General features: G+C 38.4%; 1 protein-coding gene, 1 long non-coding RNA gene, 1 other non-coding gene and 1 pseudogene across 4 annotated transcripts; 3 read left to right on the top strand and 1 right to left on the bottom strand.

Annotated features, from left to right (window-relative positions):
- The first annotated feature begins 2,466 nt into the window (after nucleotides 1–2,466).
- Nucleotides 2,467–4,498, top strand: LOC114193424 (protein ANTI-SILENCING 1-like). The gene is made up of 3 exons (XM_028083216.2): nucleotides 2,467–2,923; nucleotides 3,414–3,576; nucleotides 4,225–4,498. The coding sequence occupies exons 1-2, from the start codon at nucleotides 2,573–2,575 to the stop codon at nucleotides 3,573–3,575; spliced, it is 513 nt and encodes a 170-aa protein (XP_027939017.1). The 5' UTR covers nucleotides 2,467–2,572; the 3' UTR covers nucleotide 3,576; nucleotides 4,225–4,498.
- Nucleotides 4,499–5,971: 1,473 nt separating this feature from the next.
- On the top strand, nucleotides 5,972–23,479 carry LOC114195515 (uncharacterized). Of its 2 annotated transcripts, none has more exons than XR_014984278.1 (3): nucleotides 5,972–6,151; nucleotides 7,600–7,810; nucleotides 22,989–23,479. It is a non-coding gene; the product is annotated as an uncharacterized LOC114195515 (long non-coding RNA). The 2 variants fall into 2 exon arrangements; XR_014984279.1 differs by having other exon boundaries at nucleotides 7,600–7,814.
- On the top strand, nucleotides 15,820–17,965 carry LOC146884245 (uncharacterized; annotated as a pseudogene).
- On the bottom strand, nucleotides 16,423–16,529 carry LOC114195714 (small nucleolar RNA R71). The gene has a single exon (XR_003606547.1). It is a non-coding gene; the product is annotated as a small nucleolar RNA R71 (small nucleolar RNA).
- Nucleotides 23,480–25,610: the final 2,131 nt, after the last annotated feature.

Raw genomic sequence — 25,610 nt, 5'->3', positions numbered from 1 at the left:
AGCCGCCTCCTTCCCTGTTTCCGCACTAGAGCTCTGCTAGGGTTCCAACGTTCTTCAGATTTACGTTTAGCTTGGCCATTGTTCTGCTCACGTAAGTACCCTTAACCCTTACCGCCTCTGTTTTGTATAGCTTTCACAGTAACAGTGGAGACTCTTTTATAACTCGTTTTACCCACTGTTCCAGTTGCGAATTGGGCCCTAGAGCTGCTGCGCTCCTTGGTTACGCGTCGAAGGTCCTGTACGAACCTATTTCCAGGTACGGGAAGTTAGGGTTCTAGTTTCGACTCTTTTAGAACTGTTTTTGTGTTGGTTGTTACCTTGTATGGTTGGAATCTGTCGTTTTGATGTGTGAAACGCTTTGTATGTGTTGTTTGGCCGGAAAACATGGCGGTACAGCGAAGAACAGTGGCGAGACCTGTTAATCTCGCCCAGGCGAGTCCATTTCGCCTAGGCGAGATGAAACAGGGAGCTCGCCTAAGTTTTTTGCGCGAAAAGTCGCCCAGGCGGCTCGCTCAATTTTTGAGCGAGCAGGCAACTCGCCCAAGCGAGAGGGATCTCGCTTAAGCGAGATCCCGTGTTGCCCATGCCCTAGTTTTTGGCGCTCTCGCCTAGGCAAGGGCGAGGCTCGCCTGAGCGAGACCCCTCAGCCTGAGCGAGATGCTGGGCGAGACAGTGCTGTGATTTGGATGTTTAATGCTTCTCGAGTGATCCATGTTGGTTGAGTATGATTGTATGATGATGAACATGTATGTAATGGAACATGAAGTATATTTTTGGCATGATTCATGAATTGTGGACGAATGGGTTGGTATGAGGCTTAACGTGAGAAATGAATGTGTGGTTTGAAAATTAAAGGAACATGATATTGGCATGAGACTAGGCCCCAGACTCATTGGGGTGGTGATGATCGGAGGTATGGATTTGAGATGTGATTGATATGAGGATTAAACTTCAAGGGTTGCTATGGAATTGAAAAATATAATTCAATATTCTCTTATTGCTGATTTTTGACGGTTAGTCCGTGTCAGCGTGTAAATTCCTTGAGGTCTCTAGGTGAGACCTCTGGGGTTGCGCTTCAGTGGTCGGGACGTAATTCCATGGCCCCTGTTAGTGGGTGCCCATGGTGGTGCCCCATCTGTATAACTAGGTAAGGATTCAAGGTAAGGACTGCATCCTGACACTCTAAGGGGCCAGTTAGTCTCACTTAGAGCAGACTGACTCCTGTGGTGAGAGTAGCAGGAGACCTGAAATTCATTAAGGGCTAACCTTGTGGTGAGGGAGATATGATTCATCGTAACACTTGTAACACATAGCTCGGAGATGAGCAGCTTAGAGTCGAGCAGGAGTATTCACCACAAGTGCGAGCGTCCGCTGAATCCGACCAAGTTATACGTATCCGGATGAGTCGAGTCGAGTCGTAGTGTATTGGATGAAGAGTCATAACATGTGTGGTTGCTATGTGGTTATGAGATGAGGAAAAATATATTTGACTGCATGATGAATATGTTGTTGGCTCTAGCTTACCCGTTTTATTGCATGGTTATGATGTATGTGGCTGTTCTCTCTTGCGATGATCATCAATTTGGTTGATGGGAGCAGATGGGCGAGGTTCTCACGGTCAACAGGCGAATGGTGATTCCGTTGCTTAGCCATTTGGGCTGGAGTTTTCCTTGTGTTTTATTTAGGGCTATGGCCCATGTATTTCCTTCTGTATTTCTACGCTACACTCTAAGTTGTATTCGTATTCAGCTATCCTGCTTTTTGGCATCGTGGTGTGCCTAGTTTTGTAGGGGTGATGTTGGGAACCCCAGGACTGCGTTGTTATGCTATCTTATGTGTGACGTTTCCTTTAATTGCATTTATAAATTAAATGGGACGTTACATATACACTTTATTATTCAATTTGTTCTAAATTTAATATATTTCTTTATATTAAATCACAATATCTAATAAAAATTTATATTATTGTAAATAAATTTATTATAATTTTTCATTATTCACTATTTTAATTAATTATTATTATTATTTTAAATAAATAACTCATAAATTTTATTATTTTTTATATATAATAACATATAATTTTATAATTATTTAATAAATCTTTATTTTACACTATTTAATTAATTAATATATATATGTATTTATATTTATTTTATTTAAGATATACCATCTTGTTCTAAAAAAAATATATACAAGTATACGTTATCATATAAAAATATATTTGTAGATATTATACTTGTAGATATTTTTTAGAACTAAGAACGATTCAGTTTTCTTATTTATTTATTTTAATTTCTCTTTTTTTTTTTGTAAAAACAAAGTTTAGAATTCGGTATCTAATTACGAGAGTATTTTGATGAATGCAGTGAAAAGATAAAAAGTGCATGATATTAAAAGTCATGAATGGAAATAAATTGGGATTTGAGTTTATTTGAGTATTTATTAAAAAAAAAATTAGTTCAATTGGGAAAAAAAAAATCCAATCTGGCCTGAGGGTTTTCTTTTACTGTTTTCAAACCACTACCTTATCTATCCACTGCGCAGCCATTGCCCTCTCTTTCCGTCACTATCCATGGCCGCGCCAACGGGGGAAGACGATTTGAATTATGAGTTTGCGTGGGGCAGGAAGCGAGGCATGGGTGGGAAGAAGAAGGACGTGCAGTTCTACGAGTCCTTCACCTTCGATGGCGTGCAGTACACTCTTAACGATGCCGTTTACCTCCAAAACGAAAGCTGCGATGTGCCTCACATAGGGAAGCTAATCAAGATCTGGGAGAATCGCGACAAGTCCAGGAAAGTCAAGGTGCAGTGGTTCTTCCGCTCCGGCGAGATTCACAAGTTTTTGGAAGGGATCCAAACCAAGGAGAACGAGTTGTTTTTGGCATGCGGTGACGGCAAGGGATTCGCCAATGTTAATCCTCTCGTAAGCTTTCGATGCTAAATCCTTTCCCCATCGTTTTGAATGCTTGTTGGATATTCTTCTGCCGTTTACAGTATTGTTGGCTATTTTGCTGTCGTTTTCGATATTTTTCTTTTGCTGAGTTTCGATTCTGAATATTTTTGCTGTCATTCTGAGTATTGTTGTCTATTTTTATGTATATCGTTTTGAATATTATCGGATGTTGTTCCGTGGTTTTTGGTATAGGTGTTGCAAGTATCAATCCTTTGGCAATTTTTGGATTCTGAAACTTATCTTTGTCGTTTGGTTTTGGCTAATATACTGTTGTTTAGACTATTTGCTTTGCAAACGTCGAGCTTTTGATAAGTTTCGGCTTCCAAGTTTTTTCTCTTGTCGTTTTGAGTACTTTTGGCTATTTTTTCTGCCGTTTTGAGTACTTGTGATCTTTTTTTTCTATCATTCAAGGTTTTTGTCTATTTTTCTGTCGTTTTGAGATTTTGCTTATCTGCACCAGGAAACTATCGTTGGAAAATGCAATGTCGTTTGCATTTCTAAGAATATTGGAAATTCGCAACTGTACGATGAAGCAAAGGCTGATTTTGTGTTCTACCGTTTCTTTGATGTTGGACAACGCAAAGTAGTGGACCAGATAGATGACAAGATTGCTGGAACTTAAGGTATTGGGTGATCTTATTCGTTTTTATGCGATGTAAATGATTTATCATTGTTTTTGTTTAAGATAGCTTTTGTTTTTGAAAATAATTAGCGGATTTGTCACTCTTGACATTCCCAAACTTTTTAAACTACCCTTGTGGTTATCTAAAAACTTGGGTTTAAGAAAAGAAGGAAAAATCACAGGACTGTGATGTAAAAGATTGACCATTGTGTTAGTTTTAAGATAGTTTTTTTTTTTTTTTTTTTCTAAAAAATAGGGGATTTGTCACTCCTTACATTCCCAGTTGAACTTTTTTTACCCTTATAGTTTAAGTAATTATCTAAAAACTTGGGTTTCAAGACAAGAAGGAAAAATTATAAGATTGTATATGACAGCTTCTGCCATGGTGTTTACGATCACAGTGAGGTTATTATCTTCTATTGTGTTGTTGGAGAAAGTTGAGAATGGAACTTTCTTGTGTATTGGGTCTCCCAAGTGATGTCCCTCTCGCTTCTTTTTACGGTTTGAATCCCACGTTTTAGCTCTAATGTCAACTGAGTCTTACCCAATGGTCTGAAATGAGTGTTTAGCTGCTACTTTGCTATAACATTTATTATCTAAATTGAGGTTTTTGTTGGTTGAATCGATTGTTTTTCTGAACTTGTTGCAGTGATAAATATTTGCACCAAATAAGATAAACGATGCTTGTTGGAGGCGTGGAACTCGGTCTTGACAAGACAGAAAGCATTGAAGTTGATATCTCGGGTAAATAAATTAGTTAGCCTGTAATTGAAAAGTTAGGTGACAAATATGTTGACGTACAGCATACATAATGTTACAAAGATGCTTACGGAGTGTATATGTCTGGGAGGGATGCGAAATCTACATGACAAGCCTTCTAAAGAAGGAAAAATGTGGTCATTCAAATATTTTTTCGGGGCTGGGAAAGCTTCTTTTCAGGGGGAATAAAGGATTTGCATACTTGTGTTGCTGTTACGGCTGTAGTTAGATTATTAGTAATACTGCTATTGTAATTAATGTAATTAATTTATTTATTTTTACCACATTTCTACTTTAATTAAGTTATTGCTGCCGCTACTGATATTTAGGAGTTTGCTTTAGTTTGTACATACCAGTGGCTATGGAAAATATTTTACAGTACTAATGATATGTTTGTAAGAGTTATTTATTTTAATGTGAGAAATAATAGGAAATGATTGTAATTTAATTTTAGTATATGCAATAATCAATTAGTTTGTTGAAATGCTTAACGTAGGATTAACTTCGGTATTGAATTATCCACAATTTTGTATTGAATTTGAATTATTTTATTTGCAATTTTTATTAATTCTTAAAGGCGGCGGGCAGAAGGGGGCAGGTTTAGAAGATTTAGGTAACTAATAATATCACGCCTATGAGACTCAATTATTTACTTACTACTAATAAGATAATACATATAAGATTATCCAATAGGTGAATAAGATGTTGATAATTTTGATATTAACTAATAGTATTATGCTTGAGAGACCAATAAGACTCATAACGTAACATGTGCAACATGGACATGAACGAGTTGGTAACTAGAAAAGTTTTAATTCAAAACTCGTGATATTTGTCATTATAAAAAGAATAGAGATTATGGTCTAATATTTTAACAGAAACATTATACTATTTCTTAATGGAAATTTTTTGATGTTAATAAATATGAACCAGTTAGTGAATTAATCTTTATTACTTTTAGAGACCTTTTAATGTGTATTTTGTGAAGCAAAAGTTCATCTACTACATAAGAACGTTCTAATGGTTCACAACATGAGTAAGACGGTCTGAGTTAAATCGTGATACTTTATCAAATTGTAACAGAAAAAAACTTTGTTAGACAAAAAAATCAAATATATATAAGATCTGATTTGCTTGGATTTTGTTAAACACTACAATTAGCACCCAACACACTAAGGCTTTGATGGAAGCATTTTTAAGGAAGTATCCGAAGATAAGAAAAATGATTAAACTCCTAAATTTGAAGAACTTAGATTTTCTTCTTCTAGAGAAAGTTCTCTGGAGAGAATGAAGAAAATGTTACTACCATTTATGATCCGAGAGAACAAAGAAGACAAGCTTATAAGCAAATCAATTCTCATTGAATCAAATGTGACTGTTAGAAGAAGGCAAGAGGTCATATTTTAAGATGTATTTATAGATGCATAAACCCCTTGTTCACATTCAAAGACTCAAACAATCAAAAGATGGGCCGAACCATGAAGCAATTTAACGCACACCTTCTTTGCATGGGGGCTTCTCCCTGCACCCTCAAGTCTTCATCCTATACCCCCAAAACTGCACCCTTTGCACCGCAAAAAATCTGCTTTTACTGCAGTCCTACACCCCAAAAACGAATCTCGTTGACCTAGCAGCGGGCCATTTAAATTCCACCCTTCCTCTTCTTTTCCTTCACTTGTGAGCAGCGGGCCATTTGCCTCTTTTTTGTGGAGTAGATCTGAGTAGAGCGCCACCAGCAACCACCAACCACCAAGCAGTTCCCTCTCCGTCCATATTTCATCCACACATCCACTCTCCGTCCACATTTCATCCACCCAGTTGAGTTTTCTCAATGTTTTATTTTGGTTTTCCGTTAATGATGATAGTGAATGATGATACCGATTGATAGAGTCGTCAAAATGGGTTATAAATCGCGAGCCAACCTGATTCATCACGGGATCGGGTTGGGTTGAAAAAAAATTACAAATTTCAGTACGGGTTAAAAATGAACCAAACCCATTAAGAATTCAGTTCATTTGGGTTGAACCCGATGAGCCAGGTTAGCTGACCAACCCATTAATAAATTTTAAATATTTAATTAATTAATATATATATATATATATATATATATATTATATTATATATTATATATTATATATGCATATATTATATATATATATATATATATATATATATATATATATATATATATTGTAGATGGGGATAAAGAAGATGTTTCAAGAGATGAAAACGTTGTGGATTTATTCATTCAAGATTCTAATATTATAGTTTGATAAGTGACAATAATGATTTGATGTTAGATAGTAATTTATATTTTTGTGATTTTGGTTTGTATTTGGAGTTTAACATAATTTGAGATTTTATTTGGATTGTATTGAAGTTTTTTTAGATTTTTAATCGAAATGTTTCTTTTTTTTTTTTAATTAAGTGAGCCAGTGAGCCAACCCGTTTAACCCGCCAACCCGTGGTGGGTCGGGTCGGGTTCTAATTTTGTTGGCTCGCTAATAAGTGAGCCGGGTTGGGTTGACCCACTAAGTGGTCAACCCGTCGCGGGCCGAGCCGGGTTGGGTCGGGTGACCTGTTTTGACAGCTGTACTGATTGATGAAGTTATTGGTGAATGCTGTTGTATTCCAACGTATCATTTTTGAAGCACTTTAATCTGCAATCCTTTATTTTTTTTTAGTTTTCTCGTGAAACGGATGTCGAGATCCGTTTCAGTAAATTGTGAAACGGATGTCAAGATCTGTTTTCTTATTTTTTAGTTTTTTTCGTGAAACAAATGTCTCCGTTTCGGTAAATTATGAAACAAATGTCGAGATCCGTCTCATTTTTTTTTGGTTTTTTGTGAAACGGATGTCGAGATCTGTTTCCTTATTTCTTTTTTGTTTTTTGCAATGCAGATGTCGAGATCTGTTCCAGTGGTGTTTCATTTTATATTTGGTGGTTGATATTTGATAATTTGAGTGATTTATTCTTGCTGTATTGGAGATGGTTGGCTTGTTGAAATTTTTTGTTTTGAAAGAATCTGCGAAATAAGAATAAGGGGTGGAAGTTACCCTATGCTTTGATTATTTATTTGGTTATATTAGATGGTGAATTTGGTTATGTTTGATACAATAATGAATTTTGTTGCACTTAATGATAATTTTGTTTGTGAAAAAGAATTTAATTTTTTAGTTGGTTGCATTCCTTTAGGCCTCTTGATGTCGGGATTTAATTTGCAACTTAGTAATGTTTGAAACTTTGAATTATAAATATGGTTAGGACAAGAGGAAATTTATCTATACGCGGTTCACATGATGACCCCGAGAGTTCTGCACAGGGTGATGTTGTTGAGCAGTAGGGTTCAGATGTTGCTCAAGACGAGGAGCAAGGGATTGGCCACAATGCTGCAGGATTTCCAAGTGGTCCCTCTGATACATCTTTATTGACTCGATACCAGGATCATGTTGCACATATCATATGGGAGGGTCAAGTTAGTAAGAAATTTTTATAAATGTTTTTATTTTATCGTTGTTGTGTATTTTAATTGTTTTATGTTTCTTTTTTCTTAGGATCGAATTGTCAAACTAGTCTCCCATATTAAAAAAGTGAAAAATTTAGGACGTCCTCACCCTTCTGTTCTGCCTTTTATGGTAGCTTATAGATTATCGTCTCTGTGCGATAATTTATATGAATATCCCGATACTGGATTAATACTGGGTTTTGTGGAGAGATGGCATCCCGAGACTAATACTTTTCATCTACCAATTGGTGAGATGACCATCTCTTTAGATGATGTTTGGTCGCTCCTTCACCTTCCCATCACTAGAGAGTTTTGCTCCACTGAAAATCTTGAATATGAAGATTCACTCAAGATTATGATGACATTTCTTGGTGTTGATTGGGTTGTGGCTTCTAGTGAGTTGAATCAAAGTCGGGGTGGACATGTCAGACTTAGTTGGTTGAGAGACTTGTATAGGAGTTGTTGTGATAACAAGCTATGGGAGTTTGTTGCACCTGCATATCTTTTGCACCTTCTAGGGTGCACGATATTTGCTAATAAAAGTGCCACCTATGTTCGTACCCATTACCTCGAGCTTGTTTGAGATCTCCCTATATGTCGTAGATATGCTTGGGGAGTTGCTGCTCTTGTCTACTTATATAAGCAACTAGGAGATGCTAGCTTTGCAAATACAAAGCAATTAGTTGAATATCCTCCTCTTCTACAGGTACCTTTTATATTACATTTTGTTGAATATTTTACTTATTTTTTATTTTATATCACAATAGTTAAATGAAATGCTATTTTATATAGGCTTGGATATACGAGTACTTCCCTGCATTGGGAATGAAGCAATTACGTGATACATATGTGGAGACCGAACCCCGTGCCAGACATTATGTCACTAGACGAGCTACTTCCGCTCTAGCTGATGTTAGAGTCTAGTTGGATGCCTTGACATATGATGGGGTGATTTGGAACCCATATGGAGCACATAGGGCTAGTCGACCACTTGTTGTATCTGTCATGTTTTTTGGCTTCCTCAGGCTTGGTATCCTCGTACACCGTCATCTGCCAGAGCGTGTGCTACGACAATTTGGCTTCATGCAGCCTATTCCACGACTGCTGAGCTCGCTTCCCATGTTGGACTTTGCGATTATTGATGATCGGTGGAGAGACCACGATCAGTTTATCGTAGTTCAGGTGGTCGCTGCGCCAACTCCTTTTTCATGTTCGGATGGATATTTGTAGTGGTTTAGGAGGGTCTCTGATGAAGGATTATCTTGTTCCTTTTTAAGATTATTGAATATGGTGTGAGTTGATTAAGAAAGCTAAGTGAAATCCCCACTGGACATTAAGATAGCAAGCTATCTAAATGTGAAGGTTGCTTTCACAAAGCTCAAGAGAAGAAGATGATGGATTGATTCAAAATGAAAAGGAAATGAAAAGCACATAAATCATAGAAAACCAAGAACAATTAAAGGAAGAAGAAAACATAAAATGAAAAGGAAAGAAATGGTAAAAATGTGAGAAGCACGCCACTACAAGAGTAGGCTAGAAGCCATCACAATCTTGAAGATGAGTGGATGTGTGCCGCTGATGAGTTCAAATTTTTGCCCTCATTTAATGTGCAAATTTGGGAATTTAATTGAATTTTTGTGCTTAAGGATTGATTTAGTTAGGATTTGTGATTATTGGATTTATTGAGTATGTAAGCTAAAAATGGCGTAAAAATTGATTTTAGTTGCATAAAATATTATTGGATATTTTAACATTTGTTAATGCAGCTGAAGTTTAATTTGGGTCATTAAAAGTTTGGATTTGAAATATTCAAAGTTACAAAATAAGTCCAAAATCAGGAAATTCTGGAAAAGAATAAATCAGGAGCTAAATACACCCCCAGATTTTATTTACACACTCCTCTGGCAAGTGGACCACAAAAGAAAACATGTTCTGCACCCTCAATTTTTACTGAGTTTTACCCCTCCTACCATTTAAACTCCACTCAACCAGATTATGCCATGTGGCAATCCTCACCTTCTAAATCTGTCCAACCATATGCTGACACGTATCATAATCCTCCACTCACCAAATTGACCAATCAGAGCTTGCCACGTCATTATCTCCTCCATCTCACACATGAAACCCTAACCTTAATTTTCTCCTCTCCCACCAGCACCACCGGCGGCTGTCGCCTGCACCTTCAACCTCGCACCATCTCTACAGTAGCCACCGTGACCATCCTTCTCGCCTCCAACAACCATCACCAACGAGAGTCCCATTGAATCACCACAGATCCTCCGCGAACAGCCATGGAAACTGCCACACCTCCGCGAAGCAAAATGGCACACCTCCATTAAAGCAGCTGCACCGCACCACCATAGCAACCATTGATTCCACCATTGCAGCCAGATCTACACTGTACTGCAAGCCAGAACAGATTTGCACAGCCATTGCAGCGTCCCCAAGCACCTTGCAGCACCACGAAACCACAGCAGAGTAACAACAAAACACGATCCAGACCCACGCACAACCTGCAGCAGTCGCGCCCACCATCATCAACGCCAACAACAACCTTCTGCACCACCGCGCCTTCGCTGGAGAAGAAAAGGCAGCCACCACCACGAGTCAGCGCAGGCAGCAGAGGAGCAGTCGTCATTGCATCTCCAATCTGCAGAAACCCTAATTTTGGAGAGAGAAAGTGTACTGCCACATGTCAACTTCTCATTATACAGTCAAACTGGTTAACAGGTCAACTGGTCAAACTCTGGTCAGACTCTGGTCAAACTCTGGTCAAAACTGCAAAAACGGTCAAATAAGAGGGGTAAAATTGGAAATTGGATAGAAATTAAGTTGCTAATTAATTAAATAAAGATAAAATATTTTAGCAACCGACAGATAAAGTCCAACTCCAATTGAAGCCTATATAAAGAGGTCTAAGGGAGCAGAAGAAGGAGACACTTAGCAACTCTCTGGTTTTGGCAGATACCGTCATCCACCACATCTCTCATTCTTCCTTTCCTTTTATTTTCTTTCCTTCATCATATTATCATGTATTCCATCAAAGCCATGGAGGGCTAAACTTTTAGGGTTGATTCCACTGTAATTTCTTAATTGGATTCTGAGGTTAGATAAATTTATGTATTTGTTATTTTGATTATTGTTGTGGTTTTTGTTATATCTATGTCCTTTGCTTCTTAATTGAATAGAAAATAATGATTTTAAATCTACACGCATGCTAATCATGTGAGTAAAAAGGTTTTTAAATTCTATTGAGACTTTACTTTGATTTTATTTAGAAACTTTCATTTTATTAAATAAGTTTTTGCCAATAATTGAGACTCTACTTTGATTAGAGGTAATTACTTTAACTAAAATTAGTCAAGACTTTACTTTGATTAATCAAGTTTTCTATTTGGTGAGGAAACAAAGGAATAGACATGATTAGGCATAGTAAAATTTAATTGAGACTGTACTTTGGTTGAATTTACTATGGATAATCTAAAAGTTCTCACTTTTAATTGAGACTGTACTTTGGTTAAAAGTGAGAACGTTAACAAATTAATTGAGACTTTACATTGATTGATTTGTAAATCAACAACAATAATTAATTTAACAATAATCTCTAGATAACCGATGAAGAATCCTATTTTGAAAAAGTAGTGGAATTGACCTCTTTTCTATTACTGTGTTTACAATCTTTTATTTGTGTGACATTTATTCTTTGCATATCAAAACCCCATATTTTTATAGTTTCTAGTTTTAATTGCATTTAGGATAGATTTTTATAAAACTCAAATATTTGAAATCAATTTCGTATTCGTTGTGAGACGACTCAGGGTTATCTTAACCCTGACTAGTTTAATCACTACTAATTTTGCAATACTAAAGTTGCTAAAGTTAAGTAGTTGTAATTTGATCGCGTCAACGACAGCGATATCAGCCGCCACTTGCTATGCAAGATAAGGCTTAAAAGTATTCACTCCCTAGGGAGGAAACTCTCACAAATGGTTGAGAAACAATAGTGTTTTTACTTCAAAATGTTCAACCCTTTTACATGTCTAGGAGCGCCCCTTATATAGAAGAGTTTAGGAGCCTCTATGCAAATAAAAGATACCTAAGGATGTCTGTACAAAAACCTAACCCTAGCTTCTAGAAACTAGGTCAAATAAGGTTACAAAATGAGAGACAAAAGAGCTAACTATGGTGTGTGCAAGGCTAATTTCGTTCTAGCACTAAAGGAGACCAAGAATGTGTCTCATATGTCTCCAAAAAGTGGTCAAAGTGTGCTAAAAACAAAGGAGACCAAAGGTACATAGGTACACTTGCTTTATGCCTTTTTCTTTATGCTTTATGTCTTTGCTTTACTCTCTCCTCCACATCATTTATGCTCCCCAATCACCATGCGCCACCTAGCATTGCTTTCTTACTCCTAATTAACCTACAAAGCAAATAAACATAGATTAGCATGTTGGCTTAAGTCAAGTCAACTATAGTCAACAAGTCAAACCTAATTAAAGGTCAACAAGTCAACTAAAATTGATTCAACTAACTCAACTTAGGGAATCAAAAATAACAAACACAAATGAAAGGAATGATGAATTAGTGAACTTCCTTTCTAAACATGCTTAGTCTTCCTAAGCATGTGCCTCCCTCCATCCTTGGTTGAGATCAATCCTTCATCATCCTCCCCTCCTTGGAGAGAATTTGACCACAAATTCTTTAAGCCTTTGTAGATGGAGCTTGACTTGATTTGGGGGAGGATTTGCGGCTCCCTTTTATGAGCTCTTGTTCCATCCTTTCTAAGGGTATTACCCCTAGCTTTGGTTAGGTCATCTTTATTTTCTAGACTACTCTTCCTTTCTTGTTTGTGCTTTGGGCCTTTCTTTTTGGCTTGGGAAGAGAAGGAAGGGTGACGCACATCTTGCTTTGGAAGAATTTTTTTGTAGGCAAGTAACACCTTGGTGAAAACTTGCCCCTTTTGTTTTTCTTCTTCATCTTTTCTTATTATATTTTTATCCTTATTAACTTCTTAAGGTGATAGAGGTAGTAAAGTTGCCTTTTCCCATTTATGAAGAAAATGTATTGGTTGGTATGTCCATCATGTAAAGTTTGTTTATCAAATTGCCATGGCCTACCTAGTAAGATATGTGTGACTTCTATGGGAACAACATCACATAACACCTCATCTTTGTAGCTTCCTATAGAGAAGTTAATTAGGACTTGTTTATTGACATCTATTTCTCCCTCTTTACTTATCCAAGCAAGCTTGTAGAGCTTAGCATGAGGAATGGTCTCTAAGCTAAGCTTTTCCACCAACCTTGTGCTAGCTACATTGGTACTACTTCCTCCATCAATAACTAGAGAGCAAACCCATTTGTTAATTTTGCATCTAGATTGAAAAATGTTTTCTCTTTGAGTTGGCTCAAGCTCACTTTGATGTTGACCTATCATGCGCCTTAATAACATAGGGCCTTTCTAAAAAAAATTAGTTTTACTAGAGGAAGAAGGTTTTTTTGAAAGAGAATGGGGAGATGAGTGTTCACTTTCAACATCATTACTCTTCTTTAAGATTATGGTCCTCTTGGTTGGGTAATTTCAAGCAATGTGATTATAACCCAAACATTTAAAATATTTAATGGAACTTGATCTTGGAGAAGTGGAATGGTGAATGTGATCACTTGGTGACTTACTTTTACTTGGTGGTTCTTGATGAGAGTTAGAAGGGAATTTATCATGTTTCTTTTTACTATTTCCCTTCCATGAGTGACTAAAGTAGTGGTTAGATGAGTAACTCTTCTTTATCCTTATTTTTCTTTTCAATTGAATTTCAATCCCAAGGGCAAGTGTGAAAAAATTTTCAAGAGTGGAGTACTCATACAACTCTACTTGGTCTTGTATGTCTCTCCTAAGACCACTCACAAATCTTTTTATTTTCTCTTTGTTAGTTTCTTTTATTTTAACCCTACGCATTTGAGACTCTAATTCTTTAAAGTACGCACTCACACTCATAAGACCTTGGTGAAGCCTTTGGAGCTTCAAAAGAAGTTCCTTCCTATAGGAGGGAGGAACAAATCTAGCGCGCATAAGAGTTTTAATGTCCATCCAAGAAGCCGCGGGTGGCCCTTGGTTATAATTCTTACAAACTTTATGCCACCAAGTATTGACATAATCCAAAAATCCTAAAACTACTAGATCAACTTGTGCTTGATCCTTTACATGATTTTCATTGAAAATTTGATCAACTTTAGCTTCCCAATCAAGGAAGATTTTGGGATCACTTCCACCATAGAACTTTGGAATCTTTGGATTTTGCTTCTCTTTTGTTGGGTTGCGCCTAGAATGCCCTCTTTTCCTAGCCTCTCTTTCTTGCTCTTTAGCTTTAAGCCTTTGAATGTGCTCTTGGATTCTTAGGTCACTTTGCTCTTTTTCTTTTCTCAATTGTTCAAAGGACTCTTTCCTAGACAACTCCAAATCGCAAAGCAATCTCATGAATGTATTATTTTTGTTTGGAGTAGGTGCATTTGATGAACTTGCCATGATTCCTACAACAAAACACTCAAAACCAAGTGTTAACATGAAAACCGAGAACAATTCCAACCTAAAATGAAACCTAAGTGTTTAGATCACACTCCTAAAGTAACAAGACAAGGCTAGCACTCAAAATCCACCAAAGGATTGAAGAAAACACTTTTAAAACTTGTGCAAAACCTTTCAAATGCAAGACAAGTGATTCGGCCACAACACCCTAAGAGTTTTAAGAAAAGAAAACTAGTAAGACAAAACAAAGAACACCTAGTGACAAGAAAGAAAAGCACAAAAACAAGGAAAGCTAAAATCTAAAGAAGAAAAGTTTGAGACAACTTTTAACAAGACTAAAACAAGAAAAGCACATTTTAAAGACTCTATGGAAAGTACTTGACAAGCATCTTCAAGTCTTAAATCATGCATACACCAAGAAATATCATAACCAAGTTAAAACATGGAACTAATTAGCCAATATCACCCAATTCCCAAGTATGAAAACTAGTAGCATAACACCTAGTGAAAAACACTTTTAGTTCACTAAGGAGCAAGGTTGCTCTTGGTTTTTAGGCAAAAATTTGTGCAAAATTTTCTTCTTTCACAACTAGTTTCATAAAATGGTGAGAAAGAGTTTTAGGTGGCTTGGACACTTAGTTCCTCAAGTTTTAGGCCAAAATCCATTTCATGAAACATACATCAAGCAAATTTGGCGTCGTTGCCGGGGACCAATCGTTTCGTTCACAGTAAAATTTCTAGTGTGTTTGTGTTTTGTGTTTTGGTTTGTGTGTGTAGTTCAAGTGTGGTTGAGTTGGTATATGTTCATTGTGATGTTAATGTTGTGTTAAGTTCAGTGTCTGTTTCCATTCCTGTGTGTTTCTGTGTAGTGTAGTGAATAGTGTTGCGGCGCGCATGAATAGTGTCATTTGTAGTAGTGAATAGTGTTTGAATAGTGTCTGAATCTGGCATTTAACTTCTGGATTTTTGTTTTGGTAGCTACGGAGCTTGTTTTGACTTGAAATTTTTTCCCTCCACTTCTAAGACATTGAACTTGATAGAAAAAATAGCTGGAGCAGTTGGTATGGTCTGAGTTAAGAGATTCAAAAAATTTTTGGACTGATTTTTAGTGAAACTTCAGAGGACCATAACTTTTGCTCTGGTTATCAGAATCACTATTATTTTATATGGATTTGGGGTAGAATTTAATTTGCTACCTTGTTGTAACCCGCTCTGCCGGTTTGCAAACTCAGATTCTCCAGAAAATGCCATTTTCTACATTTCAGCAATGTTTTTTGTGATTTTTCTTCATTTTTTTTTACTTTTAAAAAATTGAAAAAAATACTTGTGCTTTGAGTATTGATCTGATTTTTTTTGTGCTTCTGTTTGACCACTCAGAGGAATATCCTACCAATTTTCAAGTCAATTGAAGGTCGTTTCAGTATACTTGTAGTTATACCCTTTGTTATGCCAATATCACTACAATTAGTGCTTTTTGGTGCATGACTAGGGGAAACCCAAGTGAATTACAACCATTTGACCCTGAGATTGATAGGACATTCCACAGAGGAAGTAGGCATCCTAGGAATCCATCTTTGCATGCTGAATATTCAGTGACATTTCCTGATTCTTCTGATTCTCATCACATTCCTGACACTCCTCATTCTTTGCATTCTGAGCATTTTCATTTTCATACTGATAACATGGCTCAACCTCCTCCACCTCATGAGAGAACCATGAGTGAGCTCACTGCACCAGAGTTCACTTATGATAGTTTATGCATACAATACCCTGAGGAGGAGGTTCCATATGTGCTGAAAACTGGTTTAATACACTTGTTGCCAAAGTTCCATGGTCTTGCAGGTGAGGACCCGTGCAAACACTTGAAGCAGTTTCATGTCGTCTGTTCCACCATGAAGCCTGCAGATGTACAAGAGGACCATGTATACTTGAAGGCGTTCCCTCATTCTTTGGAGGGTAATGCGAAAAACTGGCTGTACTACGTAGCACCCAGGTCCATCACAAGTTGGGATGACCTGAAGAGATTATTCCTTGCCAAGTTCTTTCCTGCTTCAAGGACAACAGCCATAAGGAAGGAGATTTCTAGCATCAAGCAGCAATCTGGAGAGACCCTTTATGAGTACTGGGAGAGGTTCAAGAATCTCTGTTCAAGCTGTCCACACCATCAGATTTCTGAACATCTCCTTCTGCAGTATTTTTATGAAGGCTTGCACCACATGGATCGAAATATGATTGATGCCACAAGTGGTGGTGCCCTTGGTAACATAACCCCAGCTGCAGCCAGACAATTAATAGAGAACATGGCTTCAAATTCTCAACAATTTGGCACAAGGAGTGATGCCATAGTTGTTAGAGGTGTTCATGATGTAGGAGCAGCCGAGTACACGAAGAAGTTGGAGAGTAAGATTGATGCTCTTACCACACTGGTCAACCAACTTGCTTCCAATCAGAGATCTCCAGCTATAAGAGTTTGTGGCTTTTGTACATCTGTTGATCACTTTACAAACTCTTGCTCAGCGTTGCAACAACAGGCTGCTTCTCCTTCTTCTTCTTTTACACTAGTGGACACACCTCAGGCCTATGCAGCAAATATTTTCAACAACAATAGGCCCCAACAACAACAACAAAACCACCATGATTTGTCAACCAACAAATATAATCCAGGATGGAGTGATCACCCTAATTTGAGATGGGGAAACCAGGGTAACCAGCAGCCTTAACAATTTCAAAATGTGCAACCACCTCCACAACAAAGAGTTGCACCTGCACCACAAGCTGCTCCTGTTCCACCTGTACCCACACCAGCTCCTGCTGCAGCACCTGCACCTTCTTCTTCTACTTCATTGGAGGAGTTAGTCAGGATGATGACCCTTCAAAATATGCAATTCCAGCAGGAGACTAGGGCCTCAATCCAGAGTTTGACAAATCAAATGGGGCAGATGGCCACTCAGCTAAACCAGGCACAAGCTTAGAATTCTGACAAGCTTCCATCACAGACGGTGGAAAATCCTAGGAATGTGAGTGCCATTACTTTGAGATCTGGGAAGAACATTGAAGTTCCCACTTTCGAGCCTACACCTCCAAAGGAAGCCGACCCTGCCACACTTCAGAGAAAGCGTGATGCTCATGTAGCTGGTCCTTCCACATCTGGTGCGACTTCTACACCTTCCACCTCTACTGCTATCACCTTTCATACCTCTTCCTTTCCCTCCAAGATCCATTCCAAGCAAAAAGATGGAAGAGGTTGACAGGGAGATCTTAGAAACTTTCAGGAAGGTGGAGGTGAACATACCTCTGTTGGATGCCATTAAACAGATTCCCAGATATGCAAAGTTCTTGAAGGAGCTATGCACGCACAAGAGGAGGCTAAAGGGAAACGAAAAGATCAGCATGGGCAGAAACGTGTCAGCATTGATAGGTAAATCTGTTCCTCAGATTCCTGAGAAGTGCAAGGACCCAGGTACATTTTGTGTACCTTGCATCATATGTAACAATAAATTTGAAAATGCAATGCTTGATCTTGGTGCTTCAATAAATGTTATGCCTCTATCTATTTTTAAATCTCTTTCTCTTGGACCCTTGCAACCTACGGGTGTGGTGATTTAGTTGGCAAATAGAAGTGTTGCCCACCCCGCAGGTTTGGTTGATGATGTTTTGGTTCGTGTTGGTGAATTGATTTTTCCTGCTGATTTTTACATTCTTGACATGGAAGAGGGATTTTCACATGGTTCTGCACCAATCATTTTAGGTAGACCATTTTTGAAAACTGCACGAACCAAAATTGATGTCCATGCAGGTACTTTGTCCATGGAGTTTGATGATATTGTTGTGCGATTTAACATTTTGGATGCCATGAAACATCCTTCTGAGGATCATTCTGTTTTTCACGTGGATATTATTGATGATGCTGTTGATGGATTGATTTCTGATTTCCACTCTTTGCATACATTAAAACATTCATCCGTGTCTGAGTTATCTGAATTTGCATGCATTGATGTTCTTGATTCTAATTCTGATTCTGATAAAGCTGAATATGATGTGGATATGGATAATGTTGAATGTACAGAGTTTGACTCTCTGGATGTTGTACCTATTCACTTTGATGTTATACAATCAGGTTGCACTAACCATGTTGCAGGAAGTACATATGCATCTGATTGTTATGCTCAAGTACAGGCTGTGGAACCCATTTCTCCCTCCCCTCAGGTTCCTGATATTCAGCCAGCATCCAGTACTCTAGAGTTGAAACCACTACCAGACAACCTCAAGTATGTCTACTTAGAGGAGGAGGACAAACTGCCTGTCATCATTTCCACCTCCCTCACTGTTGAACAAGAGCAGAGGTTGTTGCACGTTCTTAAAAAGCATAAGAAGGCAATTGGATGGACATTGGCTGACATCCCTGGTATTAGCCCATCAACATGCATGCATAGGATATTGTTGGAAGATGGAGCAAAGCTAGTGAGACAGCCACAGAGGCGACTCAACCCTGTCATCTCAGATGTTGTAAAGAAGGAAGTGACCAAGCTTCTACAAGCTGGGATCATCTACCCCATTTCTGACAGTCAGTGGGTTAGCCCCATCCATGTTGTTCCAAAGAAGACTGGCCTCACTGTAGTCAAGAATGAAAAAGAGGAGCTAATTCCAACAAGAGTGCAAAATAGTTGGAGGGTTTGCATTGACTACAGAAGGCTAAATCAAGAAACCAGAAAAGACCACTTCCCCCTGCCTTTTATTGATCAGATGCTTGAGCGCTTGGCAGGTAAGTCCCACTATTGCTTTCTTGATGGGTTTTCTGGTTATTTTCAAATTCACATTGCACTTGAGGACCAAGAGAAAACAACATTCACCTGCCCCTTTGGCACTTTTGCCTATAGGAGGATGCCGTTTGGCCTATGCAATGCCCCTGGCACATTCCAGCGGTGCATGCTAAGCATTTTTAGTGATTTTCTTGAAAAATGCGAGGTGTTTATGGACGACTTTACTGTATATGGGTCCTCATTTGATGCATGTTTGGATAGTTTGGACAGAGTTTTAAACAGGTGCATCCAATCTAACCTTGTTCTCAATTTTGAGAAATGTCATTTCATGGTAGAACAAGGCATAATATTGGGGCACATAATTTCAAAAAAGGGCATTGAAGTTGACCCTGCCAAGATCTCAATTATTTCACAATTGCCTTACCCCTCTTCTATACGAGAGGTTCGTTCTTTTCTTGGCCATGCAGGGTTTTACAGACGCTTCATTCAAGACTTCAGTAAGAAGGCCCTCCCACTGTCCAACCTATTGCAAAAGGATGTTGATTTCATCTTTGATGAAGGATGCAAAGAGGCTTTTGATTGCCTCAAGAAGGCCCTGACCACAACTCCAATCATTCAGGCGCTCGACTGAACAGCCCTATTTGAGCTTATGTGTGATGCATCCAACTATGCATTAGGGGCTGTTCTAGCTCAAAGGATTGATAAGCAGCCGAGGGTAATCTACTACGCCTTCAGGACATTAGATGCTGCCCAATCAAATTACACCACAACAGAAAAAGAGCTCCTTGCGGTAGTTTTTGCACTTGAAAAGTTTCGATCTTATCTGCTTGGTTCTCTTGTTGTTGTGTTTACTGACCATGCAGCTCTTAAGTACCTGTTGAAGAAGGCAAAATCAAAACCTCGGCTGATAAGATGGATGCTCTGGCTCCAAGAATTTGATTTGGAGATCCGTGATAGGAGCGGAGCACAAAACCTGGTTGCAGACCACCTAAGCAGGATTGAGAGGTCTGCTGATGATGCTTCACCGATCCGGGATGACTTTCCCGATGAAAGTTTGTTGACACTCTCTACTTCTTCCTCACCTTGGTTTGCTAACATTGTTAATTATCTTGCTGCTTCTATTTTTCCTCCCCTAGCATCCAGAGCTCAATGTGATAAACTCAAGAGCGATGCTAGGTATTACATTTGGGATGACCCCTATCTGTGGAAAATGTGTAGTGATCAGGTTACCAGGAGAGCATTCCGGACCATGAGATTGACTCGGTCCTCAAATTTTGTCATTCATCATTCATCTGCACCTGGTGGTCACCTTGGCACACAAAGGACAGCTCGTAAGGTGCTAGATTGCGGATTTTATTGGCCCACCATCTTCAAAGATGCGTGGAGGATTTGTAGCACATGTGAGGAATGCCAACGAGCAGGAGGAGCCATTTCTTGGAGACAAAAGATGCCTCAACAACCCATGCTATTTTGTGAGGTGTTTGATGTCTGGGGTATAGATTTCATGGGCCCTTTCCCTGTCTCTTTTGGTTTCACTTACATCTTACTTGCTGTTGATTATGTTTCAAAATGGCTAGAAGCCAAAGCCACTAGAACTAATGATGCTCGAGTTGTTGTGGAGTTTGTTAGGTCTCATATATTTTGCAGGTTTGGAGTTCCTCGAGCTATTGTTAGTGACCAGGGCACCCATTTTTGCAACAGATCCTTGGGGGTTTTGCTTCAAAAGTACGGGGTTGTGCATAAACTTTCTACACCATATCACCCCCAAACTAATGGGCAAGCCGAGATCTCAAACAAAGAAATCAAGAGGATCTTGGAGAAGATTGTGCAGCCCAACAGGAAGGATTGGAGCAATAGACTTGAGGACGCTCTATGGGCTCACAGGACTGCTTACAAGGCACCTATAGGGATGTCTCCTTATCGGGTTGTCTTTGGTAAGCCATGCCACCTTCCAGTGGAGATAGAGCATCGAGCATATTGGGCTGTCAAGTCATGCAACTTCTCTCTTGATCAAGCTGGGGAGGAAAGGAAGCTGCAGTTGAATGAATTAGATGAGATCCGTTTGGAGGCATATCAGAACTCTATGTTCTACAAGGGGAAGACCAAGAGATTCCATGATAGCTCCATTGCTAGAAAGGAGTTTGTTGTTGGTCAGCAAGTTTTACTATATAACTCCAGACTTGGACTCATGGGTGGTAAGTTGAGATCAAAGTGGATTGGTCCTTTTGTTGTCACTAATGTTTATCCTTATGGTGCAGTTGAAATCAAAAGCCAGTCCACAGATAAGAGCTTCAAAGTGAATGGGCATCGTCTTAAGCCATTCCTCAGCAATCCTGCCCTGGTGGATACTATTGTGGAGGAAACCTCCCTGCTTGACCCCACTGCTGTTTCACCATGATTCAGGGAGTTTTCTTTCCCCTTCTTCTTTACTTTTATTGCAGTTGTCCAGGTCTGTCTGTCTGTAGTTGTTTCCGTTTGTTTGTTTCATTTTTGTTAATTTGTGTTAGTTAGTGTTATGTTTTTGTTTTCTGTTTGGAACACTCACTTCACTCTTGGAGGATGAGTTGTTGGTTACTCTGTGGACTGATATCCTTGCTTTCTCTTTGCATGTCAAGTTGCTTTTGGAATTATTTTACCCTGTGTGAGAATTTGAGCCTCTCTCTGTTCTTTGATTGTGTGACAAATGCCTCTTGAATGCTTGCACAGTGGCCTTGGCTTGACTCTTTCTGAATGATTTTCTGATTCACATGCATGTTGGGATATGATTTAGGCCATTTTTTTTTGTGAGCTTATAGCCAGATGAGCCTACCTTGAACTATTTCTGTTGATACCCCTTTTTGAGCCTGCATACCCTTTCATTGTTCTACAGCTCATTACAAGCCCTTAGCCTGAAAAACCATGATTATTCCTACCTTAGGAAATTTTGGAGCTTTGGAATTGTTTTGGGAATGGGTGCTCATTTAAGTGTGGTTGTGCGCGCACTTGTTGTTGGTTGGTTCTTGGAATTGCTCATTTGTACACCAAAGTGGGATTTCAAAATTGTTGTTTCTCTGCATGTTCTTTGTATAGAAAAAAAAAGAGAGAAAACAAAAAGAAAAGAAAAGAGAATAAAGAAAAGAAATAAAAAGGAGTTTGTATTTGAGCATTGTGTGAGAACCGAACTGAAGTTGGAAGTGTTGGTGTTTGGGATTACTTTCATGATTGATTGAGACTTATTCCCAATTGCTCCTCTATTTCCTTGGTTGCTTAGCTACTTATCCATATGTTCCACACCTTGTCCTCAGCCCCATTACAACCTTGAAAAGTCCTTCTGATCTTGACCTGCATGTGTTTTTGGTTTGGTTGTTCATTCTAGAGGCTTGCCAAGTCTGTTTGATGTTTGTTTTTCAGGGGTGCTTTGAGAGTAAACAGTAGCCTAGAGATTTGAGTGATACAGTGCATATTTCGTGAGGTTATGTTGCTTTCAATTCTCTCCTTAAGCTGAACTGAGCACTTGACATGTTTTGAATTGCTTGGATGATGTTCATGGATACCTTGCAGCTTTGAATCCTTCTGTGTTAGATGTGTTTCCGTTTGTCATGTGTCTGTTTGTCATGTGTCTTTTGTCTCTCTTGTTATGTTTGTGATGTCCTTGCTTTGCTTTACTCTTTAATTTTGCCCAGGAGTGCAAAAGGGTAAGTGTGGTCGATTTGATGAGTCATTATTTTCTTCTATTCCACTAGCCTTTGTGCACCCATTAGACAGTTGATTAGTGCTTAATTGTTCATCATTAGAGTGTTTTTCATCTGTTGGGCTTTATTGGGCCACTGTTCCGAATTTGGACTAATTTCACATTATTTGGCCTAATTTTTGTTTTTAATTATTTTTAGGTATTTGGGTGAAGCAATTTTGGAGCTTGGACATTAATATTTAGTTGAAGAGACTTTCCACATCATTGCCACATCATTTCCATGTCATTTCCACGTCAGCAAAGTCAATGGGTCAACATTTGAGGCCCATAGTGGCATTTTTGTAAATCTGAGTGGCAGAGTGGCAGTTTTGTAAATATAAGTGGCAGGGGTGATATGACCACGAATTAGGTCTGCATGAGAAGAGGCTAACCGCTCCATCATCTTCAACCTCTCTTCAAAAACCTCCATTTTCGTTGTCCAAGCTTCCATGGACACCCCCCTTGCGGTTTTTCACGTTTTTGGCTCATTTTTACCGTTTTTATGCATATTTGACAGCACCCATTGAGGGTTTTACGTTTTGAATTCGTTTTCTTGCTTGGGCAGTTCGTTTTGTGGGTTTTATTGACTTGGAACAATACCCATTCATGGGGTTTTCGCATTTATATATGACAACACCGTTTTGCATTCCATTTAAGCTTTGAAATTTCTATTTTTGCTCTTAAATTGCGTTTTTCAGATTTCAAAAATTAGGGTTCTTGGTTCTGTTTTTTTATTGCAGTTTTGAAGTGTTTGATTGTTCATTTTCCATGTCTAGCTAAGTTTTTTTCGTATTGGTTCCTTGAAGAAACTAATTTGAAACCATGAGGTTGATGTTTTGCAATGCACTCCAATTCCTAATTTCTCTTCATCCTATTCAATTTCGTAGCTTTGAATGAAATGGAATTTGTGATGCTTAATCGTGGGTTCATATTTTGCACAATTTCAGAATCCTTGTCATGCTTAGTGAGTTCGGGTTTTGGTCACAGTTGCTTAATCTGTGTGTGAGTGTGTGAAATTGAAAGAGGGATGTGTGCTATGCATAATGAAGCTGTGTTAATTTTCGCATAGTTGATTAATTCGGATTTCATGAGAGTAAATTGGATAAGAGACTTGATTTAGTAACCTGTGATTGGTTGATTTTCAGTGGAATCAAAGGACCAGTACGTTTTGAATTGTGTGTTTAATTCAGTTTTGGTGTTTTGATTAGAATTTAGCAAACTTGTGTGAATCTGCCAAACCCCCCCCCTTGTGTTTTATTGTTGTGTTAATCTGGAAATTTCGCTTTAAATGAAAATATTGGTCGTTGGGAGACGACTTGGTTCACTTTCATATACTATATTTAATATGTTTTAATTTGGTGGGGTACGACCTCTATCACAAGACATAAAGTGAAAGCAAGATTCAAATACTTGAAAAAACAAGAATAAGAAAACTTCAAGTTAACATATGACATTTGACTCAAGCAAAAGTTAGGCACATTTAAAGACTCAATATGACATACATAAAGATACAAACATGTAGCTATCATGCATTTAAACTCATGGATTTGAGGCTCAAAGACTAAGCATCCAAAGACATGTTATCCAACCACATTTAAGAGCTGAAAGAGGTGAAAAAATCGTAGCCAAACTGCCACAACAAAACCTGAAAACGTTGATTCACGTATTCTTGGCAGATCTGACCTTAGCTCACAAATGTGATCATAACTTTCTCCATAGAACTCCAAATGCGTTGGTTCTATTTTCTCTGGAAACTAGACTCAAAGAGATTTCTTTTGACACCAAAAACGTAATTTTTGGACCGTTGAGCTGGTGTAGTTTAATGTTTTAAAATCGTCACATTTTCTGCCAGCACTGTTTTTGTGTGTCATGGAAGTGGATTTGAGCCATACCAAGATAGCTACAACAAGACAGGGTTAGCACATGAAAAACACCATATTCAAGATAACGTAGGCTCTAGATACCAAATGTTGAAGGATCGACTCTGATTTGGAGTGGAAAACATCTTGGACAGAAATGGGTATAAACCCTATAACGGAAAATGGAGGAAAATAGAGGAAAATGGAGGACGTCGATTGGGGATTTTGTCGGAATGGGAGGAAATCACGCCACTTGGAGGAGGTTCCAAGATAAGTGAGGAAGATCCGCCACTTTGAATCGGAGATTCAAAGATAAGGATCAGTGGTTTTGAGGAGAACCTCGAGACTTAAGAGAAAATTCAAATTTTCATATAACTCAAATCTGAATACAAATGTGTCTCACAAGGGCTTATATACTATGGACCGAAACACCAAAAGGACAAACACAAAAAAAGGTCCGATAAAGCCCAAACACAAACATTACAGAAATTATAAAAGAGTTCCTATTCTATGATCTGAAGTTAATCCGAGATCTCTTTGAAGGTCTTGGGCATGATTCCATCAACTGTTCTGAAATCCTTATGACGATCTTGAACCACGCCTCCATCATTTATTAGTTCAAGAGATAGCTACATGGTCCGTTCCATTTATTAGTTCAAGCGGTGGTGGTAGCAACATACACTTTTGACGAGCGGTGGAGGCAGGAAATTTTGGTGCATCATCAAAGGCAAAGTGATTCCAGCAAAGTCTTAAATTTGAGAAGTAAACACTTTTGGTGCATTGGTGCCAAAATCAATTGGCCTTTTGGTGCAGTGAAATAGCTAGAGCAGCAACAGACCTTTATTGTTTCATGCATGATAGTAGCCCCCTCGCTTAAGCGACTTGATTGTTGGCAAGACTTTTATTGCAGCAGAGTTGTGTTT

The sequence above is a fragment of the Vigna unguiculata genome, chromosome 8 (genome assembly GCF_037176805.1).
Source record: "Vigna unguiculata cultivar grain cowpea cultivar isolate G323 ecotype 2 chromosome 8, ASM3717680v1, whole genome shotgun sequence".
Classification (NCBI taxonomy): domain Eukaryota; kingdom Viridiplantae; phylum Streptophyta; class Magnoliopsida; order Fabales; family Fabaceae; genus Vigna; species Vigna unguiculata.
Note: the sequence above shows the minus strand (reverse complement) of the source record. Positions and strands in the feature narration are given on the sequence as shown.